Source organism: Ictalurus punctatus, chromosome 9 (assembly GCF_001660625.3).
Source record: "Ictalurus punctatus breed USDA103 chromosome 9, Coco_2.0, whole genome shotgun sequence".
NCBI lineage: Eukaryota > Metazoa > Chordata > Actinopteri > Siluriformes > Ictaluridae > Ictalurus > Ictalurus punctatus.
The window spans coordinates 4,143,247-4,167,789 of NC_030424.2; the positions used below are offsets into that span (position 1 = coordinate 4,143,247).

The 24,543-nt window shown below is 38.1% G+C and overlaps 3 protein-coding genes across 4 annotated transcripts; 1 reads left to right on the plus strand and 2 right to left on the minus strand.

Annotated features, from left to right (window-relative positions):
- Window positions 1-618: 618 nt before the first annotated feature.
- On the plus strand, window positions 619-4,932 carry brms1la (BRMS1 like transcriptional repressor a). Of its 2 annotated transcripts, XM_047157417.2 has the most exons (11): window positions 619-849; window positions 1,232-1,399; window positions 2,036-2,126; window positions 2,292-2,419; window positions 2,543-2,622; window positions 2,707-2,803; window positions 2,876-2,965; window positions 3,097-3,161; window positions 3,269-3,308; window positions 3,715-3,853; window positions 4,320-4,932. In XM_047157417.2, exons 2-11 carry the CDS (start codon window positions 1,267-1,269, stop codon window positions 4,435-4,437), a joined length of 981 nt encoding a protein of 326 aa, XP_047013373.1. In that variant the 5' UTR covers window positions 619-849; window positions 1,232-1,266; the 3' UTR covers window positions 4,438-4,932.
- Window positions 4,933-8,028: 3,096 nt separating this feature from the next.
- On the minus strand, window positions 8,029-13,455 carry lrrc57 (leucine rich repeat containing 57). Its single transcript, XM_017475823.3, has 6 exons — window positions 13,066-13,455; window positions 12,590-12,693; window positions 11,480-11,615; window positions 11,091-11,359; window positions 10,711-10,896; window positions 8,029-8,965 (listed from the first exon to the last, which is right to left on the minus strand). The coding sequence occupies exons 2-6, from the start codon at window positions 12,671-12,673 to the stop codon at window positions 8,924-8,926; spliced, it is 717 nt and encodes a 238-aa protein (XP_017331312.1). The 5' UTR covers window positions 12,674-12,693; window positions 13,066-13,455; the 3' UTR covers window positions 8,029-8,923.
- Window positions 13,456-16,184: 2,729 nt separating this feature from the next.
- On the minus strand, window positions 16,185-17,229 carry il17a/f2 (interleukin 17a/f2). Its single transcript, XM_017475825.3, has 2 exons — window positions 17,066-17,229; window positions 16,185-16,581 (listed from the first exon to the last, which is right to left on the minus strand). The coding sequence occupies exons 1-2, from the start codon at window positions 17,212-17,214 to the stop codon at window positions 16,353-16,355; spliced, it is 378 nt and encodes a 125-aa protein (XP_017331314.2). The 5' UTR covers window positions 17,215-17,229; the 3' UTR covers window positions 16,185-16,352.
- Window positions 17,230-24,543: the final 7,314 nt, after the last annotated feature.

The following is a 24,543-nucleotide window of genomic DNA, read 5'->3' on the forward strand; positions in this document are numbered from 1 at the left end:
TGATACAATTTTATTCATGAATTAAGTAAGTACATTTCCTTTTTGTTGACCAAAGTGTTGTACATAGTTAAGAACACATAAAACACAAGTATTATTACTGTATTATATTTTGTAATGTATTATAATTATAAAATAATAATAAATTATTCATTATTATTATTATTTACGAAAGACATTACATGTCATACTTTTAATAAGATTGTTAAGTAAAAGTACAAGTTTAAAATAGAAAAAAAAACCCTGAAAGCATTAGTCTGTTAAAAAAAAAAAACACTCAATGACTATTAGTTTTAAATACATTAAATGTATTTACATTTTAAAATGTACGTGTTCATATAATATAAAAGTATATATTCAATACCAAATTCGTGTTCTAGCTATTTTTATTCAAGTGTAACATTTTATTTGTTTAAATCTTTAAATTGTTTACATTTTTTTCTTTTAAAATGGCGTTCAACTTTTCGTCGTTCTGTTAATTGGGTCTAGTACAAGTGATTGTAAACATCACGGTCATGGCTCGGGATGTTATTGGGAAATGTAGTTTTGTATCAGCCAAGACGGTACTGTTCGGTACAAACAATACGATATTTAAAAACTACATTTCCCATAATCCCCCAGAGGGCGCCAGTACACAGGTCAGACCTTCGGCTAGAAGCCAGTGAAGCAATTTTAGCCAAACATTGGAGTTTAGCTAGCAGTAAATCCAGCGGATGATGAGATAAACTTCCGGCAATTAGAGATTATTTCATCAAGTTTCCGCTTTATAAGTGAATTGTAATGTTTTATTCTGTGTAAGAAAGAAAGAAGTGAGAAGAGTGAGCTTCTGGACCGTCGCCAGCTTTAAAACAGGCAGGTGGCTAACTGTTTAGCGACTTAAAGCTAGCGGTGTGTAAACATCAGCAACTATGATCTGTGTGTAGTGCGCGCGCGTGCGCGCAGGTGTGTGTGTGTGTATATATATATATATATATATATATATATATATATATATATATATATATATATATATATATATAAGTGTGTAAGATGCCGGTTCACTCGAAGGAGAAGAAGGAGTGTGGTGTGTGTTTCAGGTGACTGACTGACTGACTGACTGACTGACTGAGTGTGTGTGTGTGTGTGTGTGTGTGTGTGTGTGTGTGTGTAAGTAAGTAAGTAAGTAAGTAAGTGTGTGTATGATGCCGGTTCACTCGAAGGAGAAAAAGGAAAGTGTGATGTGTGTGTATTTCAGGTGTGTGTGTGCGTGTGCGCGTGTGCGTGCGTAAGATGCCCGTTCACTCGAAGGAGAAGAAGGAGGCTCAGGAGGAGATGGAGGTGGATTACGGAGAGCAGGAGGGCAGCAGCTCAGAGGAGGAGGACACCGACACTTCATCCGGGTCTGAGGATGGAGAGAGCTCCGGTAACACACACACACACATACATACATACACACACACACACACACATACATACATACACACACACACACACACACACACAAGAAATCTACCTTCATAGAGTAGTGTGCAGAAGTCCTGGCACCTTGTAGTTTAGCGTGTGTATATATATGTAATTAAGGATGTTGTGATTTTGGCATTATTGATTTGGTGCAAAATGCGGACTTTTTCCCTCAGTTTACAGTCCAATAACTAAATGTTCAGGCTCCACAAAGTTCATAAAGGCATGGTAAAAGTAACCCATGTGACTCCAGTGGTCTATTCCCAATTTCCTGAACCAATACGAACGCTCTGTGAACTTGGTGGAGCTTGAAAGTTTTGGGTACTGGACAGTAAACGGAGAGGCAGAAATCTCCCAGGTTTCATTAAAAATGTCTTCCTTTGTGTTCTGAAATGAATGAAAGTCTGATGGGTTTGGAACGACATGTAGGGGAGTAATCGAAAACAGAATGTAGATTTTTGGGTGAACTGTCCCTTTAAGTAACTCAAATATAAATAATCATTCATACTTAGTCACTGTTCCAACATTAAGACAATTCACATTTTCTCTGTAAAGCTGCTGTGATGAGTATACAGTGTTAAACTCTGTCTGTGTGTAGAGATGGACGATGAGGACTGTGAGAGGAGACGGCTGGAATGTCTGGATGAGATGACGAACCTGGAGAAACAGTTTACAGACCTGAAGGATCAGTACGTATTCCATTCTGAAGCCTCGTTCCAATCCGTTGTCCACTTCCTCTAACGTCTGCTCCGCCCCTAATGATACACAGAGTTTTATTAACACAGCTGACAGAGTGGGATCGTGTGTGTGTGTGTGTGTGTGTGTGTGTGTGTGTGTGTGTGTATGTGTTTCAGGCTGTATAAGGAGAGGTTGAGTCAGGTTGATGCTAAACTCCAGGAAGTGATCTCAGGAAAAGCGCCCGAGTACCTGGAACCTCTCGCCAACCTGCAGGAGAACATGCAGATCAGAACTAAAGTCGCCGGTAACACACACTGCTCACACACTGATACATTTACATATTAATGTGTTGGATTTGTGTGAAGTGTTTTACGATGATTAATTAATAATGATGATGAAGAATATATCTGTGTGTGTGTGTGTGTAGGTATCTACAGAGAGCTGTGTTTGGAGTCAGTGAAACATAAATATGACTGTGAGACTCAGGCAGCATTTCAGCACTGGGAGGTGAACAGCTCTCTCACACACACACACACACAGTCACTCATTTATGACAAATTAACACAAAACACAATTCTGTGTGTGTTGTAGAGTGAGAAGCTTCTGCTGTTCGACACGGTTCAGACTGAACTGGAGGAAAAAATCAGACGCCTGGAGGAGGACCGACACAGTATAGACATCACCTCAGGTACATCTTCATCATCATCATCATCACCATCATCATTATTATTGAGTGATGTAACTTCCTGTTTGTTTGCAGAGCTGTGGAACGATGAACTGCAGTCAAGAAAAAACAAGAAGAAAGATCCCTTCAGTCCAGACAAGAAGAAAAAACCTGTGGTGGTGTCTGATATCCTTCACCTCTCATTTATATTCTCTATATTTAATTATTTAGATATACACCGAATTGATAGCTTACACTGTATATATAATATAATATATAAGTGTATAAGACTATATGATCTTCCTTAACCTGCACACGGCCGTATATCGTTTACATGCTGCACGATCTGGACATTCTGGAGGACTGGACCGCCATCAGAAAGGTTCAGAAATAATCTCACACTCCTTATTTTTATATTAAATATGACTTTTATATTAAAGATGAGCACATTATCACTTCGGGTTTTTATAAAAAATGGTATATTTTCAGGCCATGGCCACTTTGGGACCTCACAGAGTCAAACCTGATGGTAAAGTCTTTACATTCCCCAATTTTTTAAAAATAATTATTTAGTGTTCCAAGTTTGTTTCGTTGTCAAATGATACATACTTAAAAAAGTATGTATGTACATATTTAAAAAAAAAAAAGAGACAGTTTCTCCTTCTCATTATTATTATTATTATTATTATTATTATTATTATTATTAGACAAAAATGCATTGTGTACATCACAAGAATCATCTGATGCCGTCCAGTTTCTAAATTTCTACATTTAAAAAAACCTTTTGAATGAATGACTTTTTTTGTTATTATTTTTTCCGGTGTTCACCCCCAGCGTGAGTGTCGGCTTCACCTATGAGCCGCTGTGCATTTCCTGATTGAATATCGAGAGACTCGGGCAGTAAACGCCTCATCTTTGTTGCGTGTGTTTCACAGTTTGTTCGTCTAAAAGTGAGAAGCAGCAGCAGCAGCAGCACAGCGCTCGCTCGGAGGACGGACGGCTGCTGTACGATGGAGAATGGTACAGTCGAGGACAAAGCATCTGTATAGACAAGAAGGATGAATTTCCCACCAGGTGCCACTCTGATTTACTCTCACACTCATCTGTAGTGTGTGTGTGTGTGTGTGTGTGTGTGTGTGTGTTTGAATAACACACAAACACATTCACATCTTGTCTCTGTTTATTTACTGGGGCGGGTGGTGGATGATTCTCTGATGTTACTGTAACCATGACAACGTCCCTCCCTTTCTCCTGTCTCTCACCTGTCTGTCCCTCCCTTTCTCCTGTCTCTCTCTCTCTCTTGCCTGTCTGTCCCTCCCTTTCTCCTGTCTCTCTCTCTCGCCTGTCTCTCTCTCTCTTACCTGTCTGTCCCTCCCTTTCTCCTGTCTGTCCCTCCCTTTCTCCTGTCTCTCTCTCTCTCTTGCCTGTCTGTCCCTCCCTTTCTCCTGTCTCTCTCTCTCGCCTGTCTCTCTCTCTCTTACCTGTCTGTCCCTCCCTTTCTCCTGTCTGTCCCTCCCTTTCTCCTGTCTCTCTCCCACAGTGCTATAATAACGACTATAAATCATGATGAAGTTTGGTTTAAGCGCTCGGACGGCAGCAAGTCGAAGCTCTACATCTCGCAGCTGCAGAAAGGCAAATACACCATCAAACACGCCTGAGAGAACCCGGAGAACCACGCCGTGTTCCGCAACACTGTTCCACAACCTGAGTGTGTGTGTATGACGGTGTGACGCTCCTTGTTTTCATTATTACAGATGTTATTTTTCTGAGGTGATCATATTTTTTGTTGAAAGTTTTCTACATGTTTTCTGTAAATACACTCCGCTCCGACTGCTGCCTGATGGATCAGTGTTACTCGTACCTGTGTGTGTGTGTGAGAGAGAGAGAGAGAACAATGTTTACATGTCCGTTATAGCCATGTGCCACGATTAAAGTTTCATATCACAGTAAACCGAGTGTTCCGTTATCTCGTGGTTTTTACAGAGTAAAAGCGAGAGGACAGAGCCGGATGGGCCAGTACCACGCTCATGCTGTCCAATAAACACAACATCTTATATTTACACCCTCAGTGTTATAACACAGAAAGCAGAGTCAAAATAAAGTGTGTAATAAAAACAGCATGAAAAATAAACATATTAATCTGTGCACATTCATCAGCCAGACTCTAGAACTTCTTTTATCCTTCTAGAAAATAAAATCAGCTCAAAAAAGTCAGCAGGCTCTGTGAGGTGAAGTCCTGATGGATCATGACACCATCTTCCTTTAATACACCTGAATCGGACCGGATTCAACACTAAAACACACAATTCACATTTTAGTTCGTGATTCGTTTGAATCTTACAGCAGTTTCAATTCCTGTAAATTTCCAGAAGCAGACTTTAGGAGGAAGACATTTTCTAGTAATTTCTCACAGGGAAGTTTTTCCCCCTGAATGTTTTTTAGAGTAGGACAAGGGTTTCAACTTTTTAAGAAAAAAAAAACTTTTATTTTAAACGCCTCCCTCTGTTTGTCTAATCTACCTTCATCCAAGGTTGGAAACATGTTATTTATCCCTAAACATAGTTCTGCTGATGGATGGATGAGGCTCTGCAATTCTGTGAAGCTTTTATTGGTTTTTTGGCAACTAAAAATATGCCATCTCATGAAGCAGTAAGTGCTTTGACTGTCACTGTGGTTTGTTTTTGGTTTGTCAAACCTTATCTTTGAACGTCTGTTTGGTTTGCAAGAGTTTTATCAGTTTCACAGGTTTCAAACCTGTTCATTTGCGAGCACCTCAATAAACAATACGCTGTGGACGTGGTTTGTTATTTAGTGTATTTTATGTACTGTTCATCGTACGTCTGACGTTTTGATGGAACCCAGGACTTTGGTTTTTGCAGCTATCCTCTTCTGTGTGGAACGCCCTGCTGACATGGAATGCTCATCACCATCGGTGGGGTGAAGACATATAGACTTGTTTTTCAGTCAGTTCAACTGTTGTACAATCGCTGGTATTCTTCATTTTTGCAAGCCACCAGTCCATTGTTTTGTTGTTGTTTACTACTGGAGCACTCAATCACTGACAACTCTTGTAACCGTCGCAGCCAGCGAGGATTCATAAAGGTAGTTAGCTCAATAGTATCGCTGGGGGACTAGACAGATCGCCCTCTAGTGGATAAAAGATTTACTAGCAATGACAGCTTTAAACCCTGTTCACACAGGGAGGATTTTCGCAGCGTTAAAAACGGTCGGTTTAACGCCCCAGTGTCTGTCAGTGAGAGAGTTCACACACACACACACACACGGGTAAAACACGTGGCATCAAAGCGTCAAATACTTTTAATTATCGAGGGGTTCGTGTTTTTTGTTTTTTTTTTGACGCGCAGCATTAAAAACTTTTCAACCAATGAGATTAGAGCTTTTGTTCACGTGCCCGGAGCCACTGAAGTTACATAAAACTACGACCTGATGACGCTCAAGTACAAAACTGTCTTTACAGACGAAGAAGTCAAAAAAAAAGGAGAAGCCAGCACCCACCATTTTAGTGAGTGTCTAAGTGACCCGACATAAAATGCTCACTGCTAATAAATCCTTCTGCCTACACACATAATCAAGGTGTCCTTTCACCACATTCAGAATTACACACTAAATACTATATTAAAGTGCATTTATCATGGGCGTAACCACGCATTCTTGGGGGGGGGGGGGGGGGGGGCAATGTTGAGGAAATACCAAATACCAATCTGTCCCCCCAATATACAGTACAAAATATTTTCTGTATGTCCCCCTTTAATGAACCCTGCCAACGGAGCTGTATTTTTGTTTATCTATTCTATTTATTCATGTCTATTTCTTTTTAATATATTTCCGTTTGTTAAGGAAAATAGGTGTGTGCCCCCCCTCCAATTGTACACTTGGTTGCGCCCATACTCATTATACAATAATGCAAGTTCGTTGATATATTTTAGCAGCTCAGTCTGTAAGAAATGGAGACAGCAGCCAAGCGTAGAAAAGTGCAGCAGAACATACGAGCTTTTTTTCAGACAGTAAGTAACTAAATAGTAGGTAACCTTAGGTTAGTATAGAAGGCATCATACCATGGCTTGGTTTGTTCTTAAGAACGTCAGTTAACTTTTGATATTTCCACAACCACGAAGTAGGCTAGGCTAACCTCAGTTCCAGTTCTTGACCATTAACGTTACATTCACTTGCGTATCCTCCCGCCGAGTTCGTTGTGAACCCTCACGTTGTGACGGACTGTTATAAATGCGATTGAAAGTGAGGAAAGTCGCACAGCATTTCGTTCCTTTACACTACATTTGGGCTAAGGACAACAAAGTGATTTTACAAATATAAGGCTCAGCATAATGCTGAGGTGTGCTAGCTTGGCAACGAGAGATATGGAACTAATGTCTGAGTTGTGGCCATATTGTAGTTATCCATTCAGAACTAGTTATGGCAGTTTGTCTTTAGAATTAAGAAAAGAAAACTCCAGTACCCTTTACATAGATAACGTTTCCGGTTACCACTATATATTGTTGTACACTTATTACATAGCAAGCTAAACAGCATGATGACATTAACATAATAAATGACACCAATTACACAAACAGAATATTCAGTTTATCAAATTAAAATGATCATCTAAGTCAGGACACCACGTTCGCAGAAAGTGTGTGAACGGCTTAAAGACGTAAACACTCTCTCTTCTTCTTGTCAGTGATAAGCGGGTGTCAGAAACGGAAAGTTGTGCAGCGCCACCTTGTGTACCGGAGTATTTCTGCGTTTCAATAAGCGCCACCTGCTGTCAGAGAGTGAATTTACACTTCATTCAGCGCGTCGCTCGTGTTTAACACCTGGGTGTGAACACAAAACAACACGGAGGAAATCGTCCAGGTGTGAACTGGGCTTTACATTCACAGCTGTGTCAATTTCCTTCATTCACTCAGTGATTATTGTAATGAACTATGAACAGTCATGCTATAATGTACATTATGCTATATGCATAATGTATTCATAGGTCGTTATACACACAGCCTTCATTAACTCTCTAAATAATATCAGAATTTAAAGTGGGCACGTTTGTGTGCAACTCTTTTAAACCCTTGTTGACGCAGATCAGCCTTAATTCTGCTTTTAAAAAATGTCTTTTCATTTTTTAAAAGTGTTTGGTTTAAAATGTGTTTGAGTTTATAATCAGATACCCTTTGTCGTGTATGCGTGTGTGTGTGTGTACACAGCCATTAGGACCATTAACTCATGAGCCGAACATCATTAAACCCGTTTCTTTATATATGCATTTATTATTTTTTTTATATTACATATGACACATTTGAGCACATTACTGTTCAGACCTGTGCTGATTTTTCATTTTCTCATCATGGTCACCGTCATGTCCGCTCTCACAGTCAAAAGATTACGGGATGTCCTTCTTTACAGTGTGCAAAATAAGAAAAATGGGGTCTGAGCCAGACACGGGGAGGGGGCGCCAATATTTTTTGCGGTGGATGTTTTTGCATATATTGTATAGTGTAGTGTTGACACGCGGCTTGTTGAAGACGGGGTAAACCGTGAAGCGTAAACACACATGCTTTCAACGGTAGGAGAAGACGCAGTATTAGTATGAATAAGACGTTAATAAGAGGTGTACGTATACTTTTGCAACTTTCTGATGCATACATTTAGGTTTAACAGTCAGTGAAATTTATCTTTTTCAAAATACATATGTGGTGGTTTTATATCGTGAGTATTGGAGTTTTAAGTGTGTCACGTGGACTGTGTAAACCAATAAACATGCAGAGAGAGAGAGAGCGAGAGACATGTAATGATAGCTGAGAATTTATCACCTCTATTTCAGAGTGTGTAAAGACGTTAAAGTGTGTTAGTGCAGGATTGGAGCCTTTAGTTTTTAACACTCGTTGTCTTCACACTGCTGTTAATATGAGAGTAAAAGAGAAGAACCGTATGTTGTAATCGTAATGACACCTTCAGGTTATACCGTAGTGTGTTATACGCTTCCAGACACAGGCTGGTTTCCTGGTTCCTCACTGAAGTTTTCCGTACAGCAGGAACTCAGCACTGGAGTTTTAACCTTCATTGAAATATTTTTCTCTACTTTTCTGCCGTGCTCCTGGTTACCCATTTATTTGTTGTTTTTTTTGTCCTTTATGCAAATTTCTTCTTCGTTGCCGTGAAGCGCTCCATGTACTGTGAAAAGAAGAAAAAAAAAATCAGTGATCAATAAACACATTTCATCCTGGTGTAACAGTGATCGGTGTTTTTCAATACATCACTGGGACTGATTCAGTACTACACAAACACTGTAAATGAGAAGATTTATGATTTTATATATTTAAATTTAAAACACATTTCCAGGCTTTAGCTCATTTATAGTCCTCATACAGCGTGTGTTAAATGCAGTAAAGGTAAATGTTAATGTAAACAGTATATACAGTGCAGGAGTTCATCATTAACATCATTAATAATGAAGTGTGTGTAAATGTTAGTTTATTACACGTTCTATTCAGTGTATATAATGTACTTAATTTCTGCAGTACTTCACTGTGACCAACAGGTGGCAGCAGAGTCACACAGCTGAATGGTGTTTTAGGTGAAGGACAGGGAATTATTTAAATACAGATCTGTAGCACATTTCATCTGGACTTTTGTGTGTTTATGTGGCAAAATTATGTACACAAGATTAAGAAATTTCCTCTATTTCGCTGATATAAAATAATTTCTTTCATTTTTATAACACAATAAATGCCTAACCTTTAATCGCATGTTATATTAACTGATGTGTGTAGATTTATTCATCAGTAAGAACACAATTATATGACTGATGTAAAATGTGTCTGAAATAAAAATCCATAAAGCTCATACTTAATCTCAAATAAATCTGTCCTCCTGGGAAAAAACAAACCAAAAAACAGCCCACAGTTGCCACACTGATTCTGCACCTATGCATTCTACACTGTGTGTATTTAAACTGATTTATTAAACATGCTAGTTTTATCTAGGTGTCTCTCTGGAATGTATAAAACATTTTTCAATAAACTCTATCGTCTGAGAGCAGAGAGAATATTGTGCACAAAACGGAACGGATTATCAGCGCAGACATTGATTTTAATTAATTAATTGATTAATAATAATAATAACAATAATAATAATAATAATAATAAAGACATGAAGTGTTCTGACTCCAGGCTCGTCCTGAACGCGTTCCTGTTTATCCTCTTTGCTATTATTTTGGAAAAATTCAGTCCAGATTTAGCTTTTTGTTTAAAAAATAAACCCACATCAGCCCTGTTTTCCTTTCAAACCTTCAGTGTTTACAGTCAGCGCCTCAGCGAGAGACGAGTCTGTGGGCGTGGCCTAAAGGGTGGCAGCCTAAAGGTGCAAAAAATCATTATTAACTTGAAAAACTACTTAAGTGATCAGATTATCGGGTGTGTTAGCCTTCTCCATATTCCACATGTAAACATTTTAAAAAGTGATGAAGCAGCATTTGTTTTTTATATAAAACAGACCTGGAACACGAGTTTCCGTTTATCACTGATTAAAAAGACAACATAGTTACTTATTGTACTATAATGTCATTTTATTCTATTTTATATATAGATATTTTATGTTCTTATTATGTTTTTTTCTGTCAATGCTATTATTTGTTGCATTTTTATCATTTTTCTGTTTTTTTTATCATTTAAATATATGAAAAATGCTACATGAATAAAATGTATTATTATTTTTTATTAAGAGTAGAGCTTGAACAATATTCCAGAAAATAATGATGGAAAAATTGTTCATCCCCGCAGGACTTTAATTCTGTAATATTCACCTCATAAAAGCACAATGACATCAGAGATAAAGACCAACCAATCATCCTGATAGTGCACAGTGTGTGTGTGTGTGTGTGTGTGTGTGTGTGTGTGTGTGTGTGTGTGTGTGTGTACCTGGTCATATCCGTCGAGGTCGCGCAGCATCTTCACCTCGAACAGGTTTCCCTCGACGGACAGCAGAGCCACACTGGACTGTGAGAGGATGGTGGAGGGGATGGAGGAGAGTTCCAGACAGTTCTCCTCCAACCTGAGCACCTTCAGTCTTGGGCAGCGAGAAACTTCCGGAGACAGAGCCGAGATCTGAAACACATCAGCGTCCGTCCGTCACTACTGAGCACCTAACGTCCGCTAACGCAGACGGCTAGATGAAGAAGTAGTAATGTTATTCGTTATTAATATTAAATATAGTAAATACAAATATTTTTCCAACGGCCAAACCCCCGAAAGGCAGTCTTGGTAATATCAGATATCAGTAATAAAGTGAGCTCATGGACCTGGTTCTGGTTGAGGTTGATCTCGATGGCTTGCAGCTCGGACACCTCGGCAGGAACGGCCTGTATGCGGTTCTTGGACAGGTCCAGGACGTCGAGATGACGCAGGGAGCCGAGGAAGCTGGGAAATTCCCTGAACTGATTGGCCGAGAGACTGAGCGTGCGCAGAGCTTTCAGCTGAGAGAACGAGGTGGGGAGCTGAGCGAGCTGATTACCGTTTAACACCAACGTCTCCAACTTACTCAGTTTCCCCATCTCAGCAGGGAGACTGGCTGTGTTCACACACACACGCGCACAGACACACACACACACTTAGCAGTGCTTTTAGTAAACTCAGGCGGTTGTTGCTGATGTTATTGTTATTAAGGTGTAATAAAGGAACAGGTTCTCACTCAGACGGTTGTTGCTGATGGTCAGACTCTTCAGCTGCTGGAAGTTTCCTATAAACGCGGGCAGCGTCTCGATCCTGTTGTTAGACAAGTCGACAGTGCGCAGATTCCCACTGAGCCGCTGTAACTCCTCTGGAAACTGCACATCACCAGACACAGGAAATACACAAGTGTATAACAACCTGTTCTTACAGTCACGCAACACACAGCTACAACACACTACACATAAGAGTCAACTCTGTACAAGCACAGATATTCTGGACCGGAGAGAACGCGGTTTTACAATAAACCATGACAAAGGGTGAGGGGAAATCTCAAAACATCTGGTGTTGAAGTTTACTCTATTAAGTCTTCTTTTGGCAAGAGGATATTCATCTAAATCACTATAACTAATCTAAATGCAGAAAAGTCTCAACAGAAAAAGTTTATATTCTGTTTTTGTCCAGTCCTGACATTTTCTGAAAATCAACAAGTCAGAAGAAGACATTAAGTCTCACCCACTTCACAATCACGTCAAGTGGTCCCTGAAAAGCTCAATTCCTCTATGCCAGTTTATATATTGTCATAATACACACATCAACGACATAAACCTTATCTCATAAACCACACTAACAAGAGTGTGTATTTTCAGTCTGTATTTTTAAACCATTTTTTCCTTAAAATGAAAAAGTTGCATTTAAACCTCCGTGTCTAGATGCACTCTTTAACTTTTACGTTAATTATAAGCGTAATACAGAGAGATTTCCCAAATAGTGTTGGATTTTTATTCGATTTCGTTCTGAGAAATTTTATACTGAGAATTTTTTTTACTAAATAATTTGATTATCCATTAAACTTTTCTGTAAAGGTGTTTCTCTTGAGCGTTACAGTGAAATTAACATTTTAATTCTAGCAACCAAACCAAAGACTTGTTAGTTTGATTACATATGAAAATGTACACATATTTAAATATTTAGATTAAAGCTCATTTCCATAAATAAACGTAGACTCTTAAAAAAGTTACAGAAGAAAAAAACCTTACGAAAATCAGCTGGTGGGGTTCAATGTGATGTCTATTATTTTGACTGCAGTGTGTAACAATCTGAGTACTGTGTTGTTTGTTTGTTTGTTTACCTCCTGCAGGTTTTTACCCCTTAACTGAAACACTCCGGTTTTTTGTGAGGTCTCCAGGTGAGCTTTGAGAGCGCTGTTCCCCATTTACACTGCCTCTCTTTACTCTACAACAATACACACACAGGTTTATTTCACTTCTACACTGCGCGCACACACTCCTGTACCCTCTCAGTGCCTCACTGACTGGATTATAGAGGCTCATTTACACGGGCTGTGTTTCCAATGGCTATTAAGTGTCTATGCACGTGCACTACATAGGGTGTAGAATAATGGCGTCTGTGCCCTATGTAGTGCACTACATAATCACCAAGGCGCCATTTCGGATACAACTAACAACAGCTACTAATCTCGACAGAGAGATACTGCGTCGCTACACATCACCAAACATCATTAAACACGATTATCTGAATTCCAAATAACATCTAAATAGTAACCGAAACCAAAAACGTTAGTTATAAAATAATAACATTATTTACCTCGCTAGCTAGCTAGGTAGCCAGCTAAACTATCTCTGGTATCAAAAGCTAATCCAAAAGTAAACCGGCCGCAGATAACAAACTAGTATACAAGTAGACTAAACGCAGCAAATCTCACTTTAACTCAAATCTGACAGCAAAAATATCTCCCATAAAATGAAGAAAGTTTTGAAATAATAGAACGCCTGGGTGGGGAAGGTGCTAACAAGCTAACTAGTTGACATGCAGACCAGAGCTGTGTAGTTTTTTTTATCAACCCGTATTCCGACAAATCCCGCCTCCTTTGCTCGGATTGGATAATAGTGCTAAAGTGAGTCCGCGGATTGGACTGCTGAGGAAGATTGTTCGACAGCTGAGGGTTGAATAAAGCGGAAGTTGTCGGGATATGATTAGAGGGAAAAACTCGTCAGTTGGTGGAAACAGCTCCAACTGAAACACGAGCTTTGTTTATAAACGCTAATCCAGCGGGCGGCGCTGCAGGGTGACGTGTGGAAGCGTTTGAAAGCAATTCGAGGATTTTAAAAGCTTTTAAGAAATGTGTGAGAGAACCGAAAATGGTATGGTCCAAGGGAAGCTTTTAATGAGATGACGGGTTAAAAAAAAAAAAAAAAAGCTTTAATTACTGGAAGCTTTTCGGAAACTGCGCTCATTATTGACACCTGGTGGACAAATGAGGAAGAGCGGAAAGACAAGACAAGAAAAGAAAAAAGACATGAAAAGAAAAAAGAAAGAAAGAATAGAGAAAGAGAGAAGAGAGAATAAAGAAATTCATGGAGTCGTTGACCTAACAAAACTAAAAAATATTGTTTTCAAAATATATATATATAAAATTTTAAAAGTATTTATAAGTTGATTATTAAAGATTTCTGATGTGTTAAAAAAGGAAAGTAAAACAGTTTGTTTAATCTGTGTATTTTGGACTTTTTTCTTCCATATGACTTTCTCTTTTTTTCTTCAGTAAATGAAAAGTATAAAAGTACAGTGAAATGTATTTTCTGTTATTTCTGGAGATTCTGTATTGGGTTTTTTTTTACACAAGTTATTTATTATTATTATTATTATTATTATTATTATTATTATTATTATTATTATTATTTTAATTTCCAATATCTCTGTGTCTAAAACAAATGGAGAATCTGATTAAAATCCTGTAAAAAAAAAAAAAAAAATTAGGAATAATATTAACACTTAGAGTGTAACACTAAATTTTAATTGTCTCCTTGCTATTGTAACACTGTTATAACTGTTTATTCTAAATAATAATTTCATTAATTCATATTTATTTTTATTTGACATATTTACGTATGTCATATGTAATATAATATGAAGCTTCCCTGTGTACTTATTCACTCTCTTTGATGCACTGTATGGTTTATTTGTTTGTTTGTCATGGGGGAAAAAACAGCACAAAATATTAGATGTGAATTTATTCTTTAAAAGCTTTTAATTTGTAGGCTATTAAACTCTGTCATTTTTAGACACGAACTATAAAACAGCTTCAGTACCATTTTATTTAAAATAAAAATTATCCGTGAACAAATTCAGCATCATAATCATCATTTCTGCTCAGAGAAAACATTTCAATACATGAATCTCATATCAACACTCTATAGCAGAGCTTCTCAAACTTCAGAGGTGTAAGAGCCCTTGGAACTATTGTGACAGACGGTCAGTTCTTTTCAGTTGTGTATCTTTTGAAATGACGAATCATTTTCTGAAGCTTCACTGAGTACCATTAAGTGTAATACAGAGTTATCTTGGGTTATATTTCCAGCTCATCGGCAAATGAGTAGATCAGTGACTCAGACTAGGTATCACTGGCCTCCTTCATTCAGTATTATTGTTAGCTATGACATTAGCTATGAGCCTTGAGGGAGTCAAAGTCAAGTCAATATTGAGTCCAAATGAAAGCGAGTCCAATGAAAAAGGCCTACATTTAAGCTAGTTAGCTTCATTCATTCATCCATGCATCAGTGATTAGGCCGTAGAGTTAGTTCCTGTCAAATTTTGTGCATGAGGAAATAAAACACAAACAATATTTTTCTAAACGCAGTCTAGACCATGTTTATCCAGAGAGAGAGACCAGTGCCCAAGATGAAACAAGTTCAAATATCAATTCCAATATATGTATCAAACATTTGTTAACGCTTGCTGTAATCTAGCTATAATCACACAGACACGCAGACACAAATACACACACTCAGTATCTCTCTCTCTCTCTCTCTCTCTCTCTCTCTCTCTCTCTCTCTCTCTCTCTCTCTCTCTCTCTGCTAGCATCTTAAACATTGTGTAACTGTGTTAGGGGTCACTAATAGATAAACATATGCTATTTTAGTCTTTACTGCTATCCTGAAACACTGCACTAGCAGAGAAGCTCAGCAATACAAATGGGCAGATTTTTTTTTCATCAAGTGACTCTGAATAAGTGGAACAACAGAAAGTCAACAAAACAAACCTGAAATTGTACAGAAACATTTATTGAAAAGTCATAAATTATAAATCTCAATCATATAAAGCTCAAGGTTTGGAGTTGCAGAAAATCGTATTATAGAAATAATGTCCAATTTGGGGTCATTTGCCCAAAATGTGTTCGGAAACCCTGTGTTAAACATTGTGTAATTCCTCAAAAACAATGAAAGTGAAAACAAGTGAAATTTCGTTTTCATTTCAGGTACATTATTACTTCTATTAGTTGTATTATTGCTTTCTGATACACAGTCATTAGCAGTACTGACGCCACTCAAAACCGCTTCATTAAAACACATGAAGCTGACTGTTGAAAAATATCATTTCTTAGACTGAGTTAGGGACTTCATCTTGCATAATTCATGCAGAAGCTAATGTCAGTTGCTGTTTATAGACCACAAACAGTTTTATCTTCACAATGAAGTCCATCAAGTCCATAATAAAACCTTATTGCCAGCATCTATTATCTTACATCACGTTATCATAGTTTTCTGTAGAGTGTCAATGATTAGTGTATATCAGTGAAGATACATACTGTATATACGCAACAATATAGATTAAAACTCTGATTAAAACTCATATACATATATATATATATATATATATATATATATATATATATATATATATATATATATATATATATATATTATTCAGTGCGAAATAATAATCAGCTCAAATCACATCTAGACACAATTTCACAATTAATATTTGATACATCTTTGGAAAAATGTCTAAAAAAAATGTTTAGAATAAAGCTTGTTTTATTCGATTTATTCGTGAAGTGTTAAAACCGTTCGGCTGACATGGACTCCAAGGCGTCATGGCGATGATTTGGACCACACACACGTGCAGCCAACGGTGACTCTCTGGAACTTCACACTGAAGCACTTCCTGTTTGTTGAGTCCTGCGTGAGCACCAGAATGGTGCTGTATATCGGCACTGAGTTCAGCTCCCTGTGCTGGTGGCTGTGAGGATACGTGCAGTGATGAGACTCACACTCGGCCTCAAATATCACTCTGGGGATCCTGTGGGCGCTGCTGTGGGGACTGCCGGATCAGAAACAACGCAACATCGTGAAAAAACGTCACGTAAAATTCAGCACTGTGCTCTAAATCATGGCATTCACAGAGCAACTCTTCTGTTTTAACCTCCAGTCAAGTTCTGGATCGTGATTGGTCAGAAGGTCTTGATTAGTTTTCTATAACGGCAGCTCTGACAGTAGCGCAGGTTTATATTAATGTGCTCGTTCTAATGCGTTATCGTTTCTATACTACCAGCTCATTCCTCTCACTTTATTGATTAAAAAATAAAATCATTGATATGGTGAAGTTTTCTGTAAGGAAATGTTTATATAACATGCCTGGAAGGAGTCTCCAGTGTCAGAGGTAAAGCGCTAACAGACATTGAACCTTCCAAATGATTATTAGTAGTAGTTGTATTAGGAGGATTTGAAGTATTCATAAAGTTATTATTATTAGTATTATTATTAATAGTAGTAATAGTAGTATTAGTAGTGCGCATGTTACTCACATCCAGTTCCAGGCAGACAGCGAGCGGTTGTTGATGTTGTTGTTTCCTTTCATTATATCTGACTCCGGAGTGTGGAAGTGTTTTGGGATTATCAGGCCGATGTCGCAGATCGTCGTCTGTTCGGATGTGGCGTGTGTGAGACTCAGCATCAGAAATCCCCAAGAGAACACAGCCTGTGGGAATGAATGCTTGGATTGAGACAGTTCCCGTGGAAAGTCTGCTAAATTCATGTCCACTAAATGTACAGAGCATTTTTTTCACGGTAAATGATGAAAAACCAAGAAACCATGCTAGGTTTTATGTTTATATACCATTAATATTTAATTCTATAATCATGTTGCAGCTCCAGCAGTAGTACAGAATATTACAACAACAAAAAAAAGTTTTCATTATACACCTCGCTTTATTTATTATTCTTTAAGATAAATAACCGAATAATAAACCTGGACATTACGGAGTTAACCTGATCACATATAAAACCCTTATTACGGTGCATTAAATGCAAACAATATATAAACAGATCCAGGCAATGTTTCACAACAGACAGTTAATAACTGATTTATCGATGATATAATATACAGCTAATTTCTTCTCATCGCATAAACATTTTCTCAATGAAGAGCAATTTGCATATGCAAATGAGTACCTATATTATGTCACAACCAGTTTGCTGCATTAGGTTAGCGGTTATATTCATCTTTATCTAATATACTCATGTGTTTTGAGTATCGATTCTATTTTATTATCAGTTGTAAATCGTTTTGTTTCTTGTCAAGCTTCTCTAGATCTTCCTGAATCTGAAGATAGCGTGCTACACTCTATAAATAACTTATTATCATGATTAGAATTCCTCGTTAGCGTACGTACCATTCGTTTTAAGCTCATCGTTACTGCTTCTCAGTTGATTTTCTACAATCTCAATGCTTCTCATGTTTGCGCTGCCTCTTTATATAGTTGAGAGCAATGAGCACATAAAGTTGTTTTATCTGATAATCTGCCCTATCTCTGACCTGGATTACGTTATCAGATCATTTAATTGGAAAGGCACACCAAATTAGGCTGATTTTTGCATTTCTTAGAAAAAAAAAAAGGGAGCGAAAAAACCCCTCAAAAGTTGTCACGCAACTGAAGCAACTGGGCCTGAAAGATGTGCGAACTCGTAAAGCAGGGGGTCTTTGGTGCTTCCACATGTGCAGCGTTTAGAACCCTGAACAGAACCCTGGTGTGTTTTGCTATTCGCTGCGGTTCTTTAGGCAGACGAGAACTCAGCGGTGACACTCGGGTGTGGAACAAAACAGTCAGAAGGATCTGAACAAGGTTCTGACCCAGTTCCAATCGAACTATAGTGCAGTTTGATTGCGGTGAGAAAGCGAATCGATTCTGAATCAACTCCCCTATAGGAAGTGAATCAACCATGCCATGTGCTTTGGGTTGTAGCATTTTTTGTTGATGTGATCTGATAAACTGAGCCACATGATGCAAACAGAGCCACAGAGCTGTAGCGCTGCAGTAATGCTGTCTATTCTGGACATTTGGACAGAAAAAAGAGATAATAAACACTGAACGCTCATGATGTTCTAAAATATGATTCATTTAATTATCGAATCATTTATTGTTCCCTGTTTTCCATGCTCGGATGATTTTTTAAGCTTTCTACACACACTTGGTAAAGGTTTGTGTATTGCGTAAAATATTCACCAGGACGTTTTCAACTCAACACACACCTCAGAGCTTAAAACTGTGCAGTGTGAATCCAAAGCATACAGCAAATGACTCAAAAGAATCAGTTTTGCTGTGATTCAGACTCCACAAACGGACTAATAGGTGTGAAAACTCCCTCAAGTGGACTAAGAAGCAACTGAACACAAAAAGCCAGTGGCCCATGAAGCGCAATAAGCACACGGAATATGAATCAGCAGCTTCTGACCAATCAAAATCCAGAAATCAGTAGTGCTGTGGTGTAAACCAGGGGTTCCCAAACTGCTTTTGTCAGCTGAATTCCCTGCTGTGATGTTAAGCAGAATATCATTCCGTGAAACTTCATTAGCTTGTGTGCTTTAAGGGTTTTATGGATTTCTATCTTTCGTTTCCAAATATCTTTTTAAGAACGCTGACATTGTACTTTCAGACATACAGTACCACACGCAGGGGGTGGGGGTGTGGCCTCATCACTGTCCGTGCACGTTCATCCAATTTTTTAAACATTCCTCGCTGTACATATATAACTTTACAAGGTTTGGAGCGTTCATTGTCAGATTTGTGCTTGAATGTTCCTCCTCTTTTGATTTTCTTGATTAGCCATGAAGAATGAACCGGCTCAATAACAATATAGTTTATGTTTAACTCTCACATGCTCAGGACTGACATCACATGACATTCAATTCAATCGGCTTTGCATGGACAGCAATAATCTAATTATTGACCTTATTTTGAATAAGACAATATTCTGATTAATATTCTGATTCACTGAGTCGCTTTTACAATACTCCTTTCATGTTCCCGTTTTACATGTTATAGAACACAGATCGATTAACCGCACACATCATTACGTAACCACACCACGCCGTCTGACGTTCCCTCCAGAGTTTCTCGTATCAACATACAGTTGCTCTTCGTTATGGTACCGTATACAGTTTTGGGTGTTTTTATTTTTAATTTTACAAAAGCTTCAAGTGCAGTTAATTACTTGTCTTGCTACACGTGCAAATAGACGACTGCTTGAAGCCGTGGGCTGTGTCCCAAATCGCATACTTACCTACTATATAGTAGCTGACATACACGTATTCGCCTACTATATAGCAGGTAAGTACGTGGTTTGGGACGCAGCCGTACTCTCTTGTTTGCGACAGTGAAACGCTGATATGTGTGTACGTGTCCTGTCACAAAATGCGATGAAAACTCCCACACGACGTTAATAGTGTGATTAAGGTGTGTACATGTCTTTAATACATGTCGATAATGTGACTAAAACAGGAAAACTCCACACGTCTTAATTCTGTTTGTGTTTACTTCGAGTATGACTTTAGTCGGATTATTGCCGTTTACATGGTATCTTATTAATCAGAGTATCGTCTTAATGGGATTAATATCGGATTATTGTCGTCTATTTAAACGTACGGCATTTCCATCACAGCGCCTCGAACCACCTGCAAAAAAAAACAGAAATGTAACATATACTTAAATATGAAAAGCAAAAAAAAGTTGGACATTTATAAAAATGTGACTTTTAACCTGTCTTAAAGAATCTTATATACTTTATACATTGTGTAAAATAAATAACTGATTTTGTTTAACCTAGAATTTAAAATTAACTTCACTTATTCCGCATTTATTGTTCTACGCAAATTAAAGGAGTAAACATGGACATTCTGAATATGAAATGCTAAAACAAGCATAAATAATGAGTGCAGTGAATTTCTGCACTAAAACCAGGAGCCGTTGGCGTGAATGTTTGTTTGCGTTAACGCTAGCCTTTTAAGTACATGTGAATGGATATGAATTTGTTTCTGCACATTCAGAAGCGATTTATCTGTCGATCTGATCTGTGTGTGAGATTTGTACTGCTGATAATGATCATGATTATACAGTAAAAACATGCAGACACGACCTTACTGTCCTATTTTCTCTGCCCACACAAAGACGACGCTTTTCTCAATGTGCACCCTCTGCAAAATTACATGCAACCCAGATGATGTAAACCATTTTTTTTAAACAAAGCATTTACTAATTTTAACCCCAGTGCATGAGCTTTAATCTGCATGTTTTAATTAAACGTGTATTAATTGCTCATTTTTAACACACGAGAATTGATCCATGATCCATTTTTTTGTTTTGCATAAATAAATAAAACTCACTTCATGAGTAATAAAATGATGATAAAATTAATATAATATTACACTTTAAAATGAGTAATCGTACTGTTATATATTGAATTTGATGCACATTTGCTGACTTTTCCTCTTACAGCCATCTTAAGGGCTCTTCTTTTACTTTAAGTCCTTTACATGGCGTGCTGGGTCAGAAAGCATTTCTCGATTTTAAACTTAGCGCATTAGCATTAAAGTGCGTGCATTAATGATTTAACGAATATTAATTTGGAATAATTCATTTGATTGTCCTCATGTTGTGACTCGCATGTTAGAGTCATGAAGTCAATAAGGAGCGCATCGAAACCAAGAGCGACTCAGCATCCAACTACACCGCATGTCTTATATACAATGCAGCATTACACAATAAAGAGAACGTATAGATGTTGCAGGCATTCATGTATGTATAACCACAAGCCTTTGTGGCTCTGTGTGTGTGTGTGTTTATATGTGTGTGTGTGTGTGTGTGTGTGTGTGTGTGTGTGTGTGTGTGATGTGGTGATCTGTTGGCATCCTTACTGGGGTTTTTTAACTTTATCTTTCACTTTGACTCGTCTCTGAGGAACACAATCAGCATTTCAATGGCCTCATTTCCACATTGTGTGTGTATGTTCGTGTGTGTGTGTGTGTATGTGTGTGTGTTATATGTAGATATTAAATTAAACCCTGAAATAAGCCAAACATTTAGGACTGTGTGAGATTTTATCACTTAGAAATGGACAAAGAAGCACACCTGTAAATAAAACACAAAATGAAGGGTGTGGTCTGCAGGGGCACCTTAATGGGGGGGAGATTAGGACGATTCTAAGGGCCCTGGTCAGACAGGGGGCCCAGCAGAACCCTATATTTTTCCTGTATGATTTTGGTATTTAAATGGCCTCTTTGCACAATAATATATTAAGAAGCAGGCTATAATGAACATCCTCAGACTGTGCCAAAGTGCATGTGTGCGTCCCCTTATGACGACCCCACTGTTTATCCTTGGAAGTTGGAACACAATATTTCCAAGAATGTATGTTTTTCCATGCAATCGAGCAATAGTAATGGAACACTGAGCTTCAAAAAGGACGGAAAAGCACCGATCGACAATAAAACTAGTCCACTGTTGTATATATTCAAGCTTTCTGAAGCCTTGCAACAGCTTTCTGTGAGGAATCGATCGAAATTTAATGTCATCATATAAATCTGCTTTAATTGTCTCGAGTGAGTTTATGAGAGAAGTGTTGCAATGATTCATGAGTGAGTCGTTTGTTTGAGTCGGTTCATTTCTATGAATTGGAGAATCCCGTTGACAAAAACCAGTCTGAATGATTCATTCACGAATAGAACTGATTCAATTCTCAAGTTCAACTCACTGAATCAATGATCCTGTCGCTGTTTTAGCTCATTTCCACATTTCTTTCTGGAGCTGCTGGTGTGTGAATCTTATTATTCACTCAGTGAATAATAATAATAATAATAATAATAATAATAATAATAACAATAATAATAATTCAAAAAGTTAATTGTTCTTGGTATTTGGGGAATAAGAAATTACAAGTCGACAGCTTATAAAGACATCCAGACAGAGTGTGTTTGTGTGTGTGTGTGTGTGAGAGAGAGAGAGAGAGAGAGAGAGAGAGAGAGAGTACAATGGTGTTAATTACTTGTACTATGTATATAGTTATTTGTATATAGTTATAAATTCATAAATTCAGTTAATTTAATAAACTGTTCAAATTTAGTTCTTTATGGTCTCTTATTGAACATGCAATAATTGTTATGTTATGCTTATTGATAATGATTGTTTTTACACGTGGTTGTAAGAAAAGTTAATTGGCAAGGTGGGGGTTTGGGGCCCGGAACCCAGAAACCCTAGCGGCGCCCCTGGTGGTCTACGTGTACATCATTTCATCTGGGTCACACTAATGAAAGTGAAAGTAACATATGATGTGTGTTAGGCTGTACTGTGTGTGACGTAATGGTCAATAATGGTATATTGTGCTTTAATGGGATTTAGGAATGTAGGAAACACGCTGTGCTTTAAGTGAGGAATGAAACACTTTTGGGGTGTGTTGTTATTTAAAAAATCAAACCTGCAATCCATTCTCACAGAAAAAAAACATTCACATGGAAAATATTCAACTCCGGAAAGCAGACTTACTGTTATCACCCTGGAGTCCTATAACAGGGTCATGACTCCGTGTTGTGTTGAGCATCTCATCATAGCAAGTCTCAGTCATGAAGACGTTTCTCTGAGGGTCTTCAGCGTGGAGGGGAAACCCTCCTGTGACATCAGCGCGCAGAGAGAACGGTGGTTCTGCGGTGTCAAGGTGGCAGGGGTAGGGTAGTGTAAGTTGGTGACAGATGATGATTTTATAACAAAGTGGAACAAACCTCTCAGACATTCATCACCCCTCACATACTTACAGCACTGTGTGTGTGTGTGTGTGTGTGTGTGTGTGTGTGTGTGTGTGTGTGTGTGTGTATGTGTGTGTTTGCGTTAATAATAATGTTAAGATATGAACAAACAGTGTGTTAAATGAAATCTGAAAATCAGAATTAGAATTTTATTGGTCAGGAACGATTTCAATTATAAAGAACCGAACTTTGAGATTTGCTCCATTAACACAGGTTAAACTGAAACACAGTGAATTAGACAGCACAGGGAAACGGAAATTAAATTAAAACATATATCAGGTGTGTGTGTGTGTGTGTGTGTGTGTACGTATGTGACTTTCACTTCTACCCCAACTCTTACACTACCCACTGAGGATTCCCCTTCTCCTTCACTGGCACATTTTTCTAATCTGGCAACAGAGGAAATCCTGCAAGTCATCTTGTCCTGCAATCCTACCACCTGCCCATTGGATCCAATCCCTTCCACAATGCTCCAGACTATCTCACAAGACCTCCTCCCCTTCATCACGACTATCATCAATGGCTCCATATCATCTGGTCAGGTACCAAATGCATTCAAGAGAGCAAGGGTTATTCCAATCCTGAAGAAACCCACCCTGGATCCCTCTGACATCGGCAGACCGGTATCACTGACTACCAACCGGTCTCACTTCTCTCTTTTGTTTTTTAAAATCCTTGAACACGCTGTCAACTGTCTCTCTACCTCTAACTGTCAACTGCCTCTCTACCTCTCACAGAGCAACCTCCAAGATACTAACCAGTCCGGCTTCGAAGCGGCACATTCCACAAAAACTGCCCTTTTGGCTGTTACTGAGAAGCTGCATGCTGCTAGGTCATGCTGAAAGACCTCCCTTTTCCCGAAGTACTTAAATTAGAACTTTTCATTAAAAAATAAATGAATTTAAAAAATAAAATTAAATACATTTTTCTCCGTGTTCTTACAATATTCCCTCCCAAAAGAGTTTTAATTCTTAGTCCGTGACCAAGTGAACCAGTATCGGCATGTATTTATTGACAGAGACTTCAAAGCACTTCTGTAAGTCGCTCTGTATAAGGGCTTCTGCCAAATGCCCTAAATATAAATATAAATGTAAATGTATATGCAACGATATGCAAATAAAGATGAAGTGTGGTATAGTATAATGTAGTACAGTACAGTGTAGTATAGTACAGTACAGTGTAGTATAGTATAGTACAGTATAGTATAGTACA